Below are 8,894 nucleotides of genomic sequence, written 5' to 3' on the forward strand. Positions count from 1 at the left end.
ATATTTTGTAAACCCAGATCATCCTAATATAGGAGCATGTTTCACCACGTTTCTTTTGTATCAGTTTACCATGCAGAAGGCTTCTCAACAGCTGCCAAACTGAATCAATTACTCTCACAAAACAGTTATTTGAACAGATGATGGTTCACCTCCACCTACATAAACAGTCCATATATTACATAAAGCTGTAGAGAGCAGTCAAATAAAAGCACATTTAGGACACAGAGAATGTTTGTATGCAATACTTTTAATCTGGCAAAGATATGTCAATGTGTTGCACCACAAAGTGCTTGCTTTACAATAGGGCAGCATTTGAAAAGAACAAACAAAAACCGAGTCAAAATATCAACAGTGAATACATCTAATAATTTTACATATGCAATTATATACGTTGTGATACATATATTGCAGCTTTGCAGCCTAGCTGTATCGCATTTTTTAGGAGCCAGTATCCTGGTAGCTGAAAAAAAAAAAACACACACACAAAAAAAGAATTACTTGTTGGCATGTGCATAGTTTGATACCATGAGGTGTAAAAAAGGTCCTCTCTTTTTATTCACTTATCTATTTACTTACTGGTATGGTAATAGACCTTAGGGAGCAAAACTTCTGAATGGCATTTCACAGAGGTAAACAGTAAAAAATACTTACTGTTTCAGCATCATGTTCCAGTCCTGTATCATGATGGTCCATCTCATCATCCCTGAATTCCTTTATTACCTATTAAAATATACCACAAAGCATTCATTAAATAAATGAACGTACTCCTATTTCATTACGACAGCAACCCGTATTTACCAGACAAAACAACAAAAGTTCTGTATCATATTCCATTCTCTGTTTATTGCTAATTATTGGCTTAAAATAACATGCTGGTTACACTAAATGTAAAAGCAAATTAATCAGTCATAAAGATCAAATGCTTTATGTTACATGATCAGGTGACATACTGTAATAGATGAAACACTATTGGCCTTTTAACCCATCAGCATAATATCCAGAGAAGAATGGGGAAAATATTGATACTCTTGAGCTCTAACCATGTGTGTGACTGTCCTAAATACACCAATAATCAATTTTCATGTCATCTCTTTAAGTTTGAAAATCCCCTACTTTAATCCCTCAGCGTTTTTTATTTAAGTATTCTTTCTAAATTATATGATAGATACATGTACAGCATTCTGATTGACTGAACACACCTGGGTCAGGTAATCTGAAGTGGGTATGGCAAGGACAGCTGGAAAACCAGCAGGACAGTGGTTCTCAAGGACCAGAGTTGCCTACCGATAGTTTAGACCATAGCAATACTATGGTAATGCTTTGCATTTGTTGACAGCAGACCAATGTATTACACAATAAGTTCCCAGCAAGCTGTTAAGATAAAGACCTTCAGGCTCCAGTCTCCAAATCCCTGACAACGTAACCAACTTAACTGTGTATTGCTGCTGTGCTCAAAATGACCATGTGCCATGCACAACATGACTTCATGGGAAAAACATTTTTGACCTCTACTTAAGAAAAGTAGCTGCTCAAAGAATGTTTCCTGTATTATCAATAATCAATGTTGTCAAACCAACAAGACTGGCACATAAGTATTTAAATTACTCACATTTAATAGTTCAGTGTATCTCTCTGGGTCTTTCTCCATCAGAGCTCTTATCTGGCTGTTGTAGTGCTCTGAGATACTCTCCTCCACCGCCACAGTGCAGGCCATTGCTCCCTCTTTTCCCAACAGTGCAGTGGATGCCCCTAGCAGAAATTGGAAACAAGAACTGAATTATGGGATGAAACAACACGGACAAAAAAAAGCAGACTAATTAGGGACTAGGGATTAAGCTCAGCAACCATGAATTACTTGTTTATACACTTGTTACGAGTTCCACAATCCAAAAACTGTGTAACATATCACTATCCCCTTTACACATTTGTTTTGTTCTTTAAGTAGGTTTTCTATTATCTTTATCTGCTGTGTTCTACATTTATGGGCTTTACCAACCTAATACAAACCCAGCGATGTTCCAGAGAGGTAACAGTGCTGTGGGCCGAACTCTGTTCTCTGCCAGAAGTTCATTGAATTTCTCGAGGTGTTTCTTTTCCTGATCCCACATTTCCTGAAGAAGAAGAAACGTGTAAATCCACTGCTGACAATCATGCAGCCACACACACACACACACACACACACACACACAATCACACAATACTGGCCATATGTCCTGCAAGTTATTTTAGGATGAATAAGTGAGGTTTTAAAATGAAATTCACCTGAAAGCATCAGACAACCAGCCACGTCTGTCACAGTGTTCTGTGTATAGCTTAAACAATTTCTGAGCATTAAACAATTTATTAAATATTTGGTAATTTCTTGGGCCTTGTTTTAAAGCACCTTAACCAACAGTGATGCAGTATACAAAGAAAGAAGCCACTGTCTGACTCAAGTCCTACATCAAACTCTTAAATTGCACCATATCACACCTGGATGAGCGGTCCGGACCTGGATCGAGCCAACACTGCCATCTGGCCGGCGTATATGCGATTGGCACCGTATTCACCAGCGTGGTCCACGCGCAGGATCCGGTGCAGCATATCCTTCTCCTCACTGTCGCGTGGAGTCGGTACCACACTGTAAGCACGTGAGCTCAGCTGCTTGGGTACTGTGACAAGACAATAGCAAAAATAAAGTTGCAATGAAGCAAAACGTCGCACGTCCTTAAACCTGAGTAGCAGAAGTATTTGGAGCTTAGACGTTTTCCTTAATAGCGGCAAAGAGGACACTGCATCCCTGCAACATTTCGAAGGATTTATTTTTAAAGACATTGGCAGTTGTGTAAGACATGTCAGCAGCATATGGCTATTATGAAATATTTCTGATGTAAAAATATTTTTGAGCTGAAAGTCTTCACTTACTGCATGCGTACACTAATAATGGCAATAATGGAAAAGAAGCTGGAAAAATATGTTATAACTGTACAGCTAACTTTACCTATCACACCCGAGAAGATGACAGTGTTTTTAGCATGTTAGCATTTTAGCTCTTTAAGGTCGCAGCCAATGTGAACTACAAACCTCTGCATCTTAAACACTGGCGAATCATAGCTGGACCGACAAACTCAGACCAACTACATAACGCTGTATGTGTGGCCCGTTGCATGCTGTTGAGTTTTTAGTGTGACTACGCGTTTTATGAAGGAAACGAAGGAAGAAACTGTCGTCACAAGGTCGCAGACGTATGACGTAACCCCGTAACGACTGACCTGCGGTTGCGCAACACTTCCCACCCCTAAGTAATATTACAACATACGGACATAAATATGAGGCTATATCAAGCATGTGTGACAACTGCAACGTCTAAAATTAAACATAGGTAAAAACTTTTATAAATCCATCTCTAATATCAATTTTATTACAAATAGTTTGAACATTCATTAGAAAAGACATTGAGCATGTGAGTTTTTATTTAAGACTATACAACTAACTGTGTTAGTGAATCAGGGGTGTTCAGGAGGGGGGGGGGGGGGGGGGGAGAGGGGGCTATCAACTTGTATGCAGTCTTTGTGGATTGCTGCATTCTTTCTTATAGGCTTCATTTGACCTACACATTAATAAAATAAATGTTATTAATTGTTTAGTAACAGCTTATCGAAACTTCCAGCACAATTTAGGTGTTTCACACTGCAGACCAAATTTCTCTCGCTATATTCTGTTTGTCTTGAAGTGAGAACATTAAATCTGTGACCTACACAGTAGCCTTGTTCATGTTGTACATTTTATGGCCTGTTATGCTCTTTTGTCAGTAGGTGGTAGTATTTTGCTTTAGGTAATATGGGGTTATGCGTGCTGTTCTAACTCATAAAGCAAATGCTGAAGAAGAACAGCACAGTATGAATTTACTGATGTTTAATAGTTTTTCCACCTGGGTTCCAATATAATCTATAAAGTACTATCTTAGGTGTCCTCTACATATACGGTACACTAGTTTTCATTGCTGTTGCAGGCCTGCATTGTATTAGTGCTCCCCTAATAAAATAAAAGAAAGAAATACAAATCCACCGTCACTCTTGGTGTGATCAGTCCTGATGTTGGACTTCACCTTGTATCTCTCTGAAACTTGTCTGTGACTATTTGTCTACCATTCACACATTCCCTCTCTTTAATCTGGGGTCAATTGTATCTATGAGAAGTTGGCTGCAGTCACAGGGACTTTAACCTTCGGAATATTATTTGCAACTGTAGTGAAACTACTTGGATATGGTCTTAAATTCTTTAACATGCTTGTCTGTAACTCTCCAGTACTCTGTTCCAGTTTACCATGAATTGCAATCCAATACAGCGGCTCTGTGATAATCATTTTCAAGGTTGTATTTTCTCAGTATTCAGGTTGAAATTGTCAAAAACGTTCTAACTGTATCATTTGTTTATCATAGAGGTAATCATGGATGGTGGAGTTGTAATAAAGTGGATTATATTAAGGACCCCTCATTCATTTTAAAGAGGTTAATACGTTTCAACTTTAAAACTGAGAAATTATAACCTTATAAAAGTAGAATTTATGGCAGAGCTGCTGTATTGGATTGTACAGGTGTACCTAATAAAGTGGCCAGTGAGTGTATTGTGTATGTAATACTGTTGGGATACATTCTAGGTTTATCTACTTAGGTGTATTATGTTACGTTCTGTATGAATATATTTTTGTTTTGTAGGATTGAGTGCTTATGGCGAGATGTATACACACAAGTCCTTGACCTCTTCCACACACTCTTTCATTAATTGGAAGCATCACGGATGTTGGATCCAGACAATAAAATCCATCACTGGGTTTTTCTGCCATGGCTTGACCGTCACATCAGCAGGTTTCGAGAAGCCTGGAAGTTCCACAGGCTGAGAACTAGTAATAAGCTACTGCATTGATTGTGGGTCCTTTCGGTTTGTCCCGTGAGTTCAGGGTCGCCACAGCGGATCATTGTCCGCATGTAGATTTGGCACAGTTTTTACGCTGGATGCCCTTCCTGACAAAAGCCTCCCCAATTTCTACCGTGCTTGGACCAGCACTGCACAGCTGGGGAGGGGGAAAGGGCTGTTAGGTGTTCAGTGTCTTCCCCAGAGACACTTTGACATATAGCCAGGGCCGGGGATCAAACCACCGACCTTGTGGTCTGCAGTTGACTTTACCTTTAACAACTGAGCTACATGGGGGCAGCTACAGCCGCCCCCTGTTTGGTTGTAACTAAGCTAAAAGTCTTGCAACTCATGTTTTACTTAAGTGAAATTTCAGAACTCCAAATAACCAAATGCAAATACTGTAATTGGAAGACAAAAGTATAAAAAAATAAGCTGATCGTTACTCCAGAAGTTTTAACTGCAGACAGTGAACATTTATTTATTCACACCTAGACATTACCATGTATATGTCATTTTAAAAAGATTTTGACATAATAATCTGAGCTTTAAAATGGTAGTCTACAACTACACTATTAGTGTTCTCTATTAATATGGATTATGTCAATCAAAATGGCCCATTGGGGTTTACAGTATAATCCTATAAAAGCTCTACAATTATTTATTGCTGCGTACTGTCACTGGGTCATCTGGAGTCAATCTTCACATTCTGGACAGATCACTGGTCTCTCAACACAACACAACACAAACCAACCCACACGTTTCGAGTTCATGGAGTTCACCCACATATCTTTGGTCTGTGGGAGGAAACTAAGCATTTAAAGGTAAAAAGTAAATAAGGAAAATTACCTTTTGGCCAGACACTCTCTGCTTTTGTGTTTCAAACAAATCATGAGTTTATCTGTTTGGGCATGTTCTGTAAGACAAAACCTGACAATAGGGCAATTAAGCAAGTCTGTGGAGCCATCAGAATTGTGGTCCATAGTCTATAGATGGCGTTGTTGCACAGACAATGGCCGTTTACATTTTTATTATAAATACATAACTCCCCATGACACAGCATGCATAATACTTAGATTTTACCTTTTGCAATGCTATAAAACTAAATGTGAAAATGTCCCCCCTTAAATATTTGATGGGCGTCTGAATTTTTGTCAGTATTGTTCAGTAATATCTGTAAGGTTTCTTTCTTTGATAAGTAAAAAAATTTTTGAAAATTTTTTTTTGGCTAAGCATATAAAACAGTGCTCGGACACAGGAATCTGTGGAATGATGGGTTTTACTGCTGCAGAGTGCTGATGGTCGTGAGTAAACAAGGCCAGGACAGTGAATGGTGGGGTGTGTTGGTTTGTCTGTGTGTGTGTTTGTGGTGAGACACCGGTTATATGTTTCCCTATCTGTCTGTCTGACTGTGGGTGGCTACGCATGTGTGGCTGCACTCTGGTACCTTTGGGTTCACTTTTGTCCTCACTGTCTGAGTGAGCGTGTAGGTCCCAGGTGTGAGCGAGGCCGAATGAAAAACACATTTGTGCAGACTTCACATATGAAGTGTGAAATGTACTGTATATGTTGGCCACTGCTGCTTGATTTTGACCGCAACACTTCTTAATTGTCTCTCTTGTGGCACTAAACCTCTACAGCAGACTTTTGACTTGAGGCATTGTTAATCTAGTGTGTTAGTGTGTGTGTTAAGAGTAAATGACCTAAATAATGCTAGATTTTCTATAATATCAGATCCAATGGGCGTCCGTGGCCGGCTGGCCAGTCTGCGGCCTGGAGTGTGTCTGGCACACTTGGGCCACATGGTTTGAGGATTTGTTGAGAGGAAATTGAGCCTTTCAAAACAAATAGTTTTCAGAAGGGCTTTAAGGAGCTGTCTGACAGGTGTAATCTCTATGCTCAAAGAGTAAACACTCCCTCTCATTTTATAACAGAGATCCGACACAACCTCTCTTCCACCAAAACAGCTCTTATCTATCAAGGCAGATACTGTATAATAGTCCAAAGATTATACAGAGATTAGCACATGTGCATTTGGCTGTCCACACGAAATTAAAGGAAACGTTATTCATCAGGCCACTTTCTTCCTTTGCTTCACAGTCAAGTTCTGACCAGCCTAATGCAGGTGTTGTTGGTTGGGGACAAAGGTCAGTATGCGCATTCTCACTGGTCTGTGGCTACACAGACCCCATATGTAGCAAGCAAGGTTACTTCTGACGCCCACTGATCGTGACCAGAATAAAATCAATAATTTGGGATAAAGTAGCTCTTGTAAATTGGACTAGACACAATAATGCCTCTGGGGTGCCCATGACCCCATCACCAGGTTTACTGGTTGTCCTTTCTTGGATAACTTTTGGGTAGGTACTAAACACTGCATATTGAGATCTGTTATTTTGGAGATGCTTTAATCTGGTCGTCTAAATATCAAAATTGGTTAAGGTTGCTTAGATGCTTACAGCCATTTTACTTGCTTCTAACACATCAACTTCAGGTACAACAACAGGTTTGTTTCTAACAAGATTATCAGTGTTATTTCACAGGCTGATCAGCATATGAAGTGGTACATTCAAAAAAATGGTGCATCTTTTCTTGAGTTTAAGTGTGTTGTGCCTGATGTCTAGATTAAAGCGCAAACCACAGAGCTGTAGAAAGAGTGAGGCTGGCTTCTGTAGGTGTCTATGTACCTGTATGCATGAGTGTGTTTGTGTAATGTTTTAATGCATCCGTGGACTTGTGTGTGTCTGCACACCATAGCTCCAAGGCTCTGGTCAGACAGTGCATATCTGTGGTAGGATGCAGGCTAAGTGCCTCTAGACTACAGTGAGTCAACAATGTCTGCTCTCACTGACAGAAGACGTGATAGATCTTGTCTCACTTGGTCCCTCAGTGGTGTGGTGTGTGGATGTGCACAAGTCTCTGTGTGTATGTATGTGGCATGCAGGATTTTAAGTAAACTTTATTTGCTTCAGTGTAAAATTTATGACAGCAACATGCGTCAGTGCTTGTTCTCGTCACACTAAAAATACACAGGAAAAAACAAAGGATTTTGTCCAGAGACTTTTTTTAGACTTGGGTCAAATTTTGCTTTGAGGTCAACATCAGCTTTGTTTAAAACTGGAAACTATCTAAGTTTCTTTTTTTTTGTGGAAATGAAACTGTGTGTGTGTGTTTGTGTATATGTGTGTCTGTGCATTTTGGAGAGACATTCTCCAACCCATTCATAAAGCTGTAAATTATAAATTTCCATGTTGCTAAAACAGTTTTACAAAGCCAAACAACTTCAATTATTCATTAAAGTGGCGCTACATTCTCTCGTGAGAATAAATCATGCAAGAATATTAAAATTTAAAAGACAAGAGGCAAATTATATTTATATACTGTAACATTAATTTCACAAATCACAAAATTGGCTTAAGGAGCTTTACAGACAATACATACTGCACCGTCTATACTTAGATCCTCAAATCAGACAAGGACCCCAACTCCACTCTCCTCCCACTCCTACATACACACACACAGCTGCTTACACCACAAAAAGGAAACCCTGACTTAAAGTCTGTATGTTTCTAAAATTGTTGGATCCTACATTTCTCTTCCGCTCCACCCCCGGTTTTGAGCAAAAAAAAAAAATGACATATCGAAACAAAAATAGCTGTAGCCCTCTAAACCACACTGAATACAATCCACATGCATCCCTGTGTGTTATGATAATGTGGCCATATTGTTTAAAGCACTGTGACGTAGTGAGACGAGGACGTCCTCTTAGAGTTGATGGATTTGACACCAGATCGCTCCATATTTCTTTCAAACCCCACACCTCCCAGCTTATTATGTGGTCTTCAAAGTAAATTCAGAAAACATAAAAATAAGTCATAATCTTGTGAAGAAACAAAAATACTCCTCTGCTCTATTTTACGCCTCTGTGTGTCCTATGAAACAGTGTTAACTAAATTGTTCTTTGGAACTTTGAATGGAACGGTTCTGTCAGGTCTCTTTGT

The 8,894-nt window shown here is 39.3% G+C and overlaps 1 protein-coding gene across 2 annotated transcripts; it reads right to left on the minus strand.

Annotated features, from left to right (window-relative positions):
• Window positions 1-227: 227 nt before the first annotated feature.
• coq7 (coenzyme Q7 homolog, ubiquinone (yeast)) lies at window positions 228-3,244 on the minus strand. Of its 2 annotated transcripts, none has more exons than XM_067499379.1 (6): window positions 3,064-3,244; window positions 2,473-2,651; window positions 1,997-2,111; window positions 1,610-1,749; window positions 652-720; window positions 228-460 (listed from the first exon to the last, which is right to left on the minus strand). In XM_067499379.1, exons 1-6 carry the CDS (start codon window positions 3,146-3,148, stop codon window positions 383-385), a joined length of 666 nt encoding a protein of 221 aa, XP_067355480.1. In that variant the 5' UTR covers window positions 3,149-3,244; the 3' UTR covers window positions 228-382. The 2 variants fall into 2 exon arrangements, with proteins under 2 accessions (XP_067355480.1, XP_067355481.1); XM_067499380.1 differs by having other exon boundaries at window positions 2,981-3,112.
• Between the last annotated feature and the right edge of the window lie 5,650 nt (window positions 3,245-8,894).

The sequence above is a fragment of the Channa argus genome, chromosome 3 (genome assembly GCF_033026475.1).
Source record: "Channa argus isolate prfri chromosome 3, Channa argus male v1.0, whole genome shotgun sequence".
Taxonomy (NCBI): domain Eukaryota; kingdom Metazoa; phylum Chordata; class Actinopteri; order Anabantiformes; family Channidae; genus Channa; species Channa argus.

Bases quoted from the DNA above. Each gene is read 5' to 3' on its own strand.
- coq7 (XM_067499379.1), bottom strand. From the start codon at position 3,148: ATGCAACGGGCCACACATACAGCGTTATGTAGTTGGTCTGAGTTTGTC. The intron at 1,750-1,996 runs GTTGGTAAAGCC...AATTTCTGCTAG, and splicing joins CATCGCTGGGTTTGTATTAG to GGGCATCCACTGCACTGTTG. The intron at 721-1,609 runs GTGAGTAATTTA...ATATTTTAATAG, and splicing joins GATACACTGAACTATTAAAT to GTAATAAAGGAATTCAGGGA.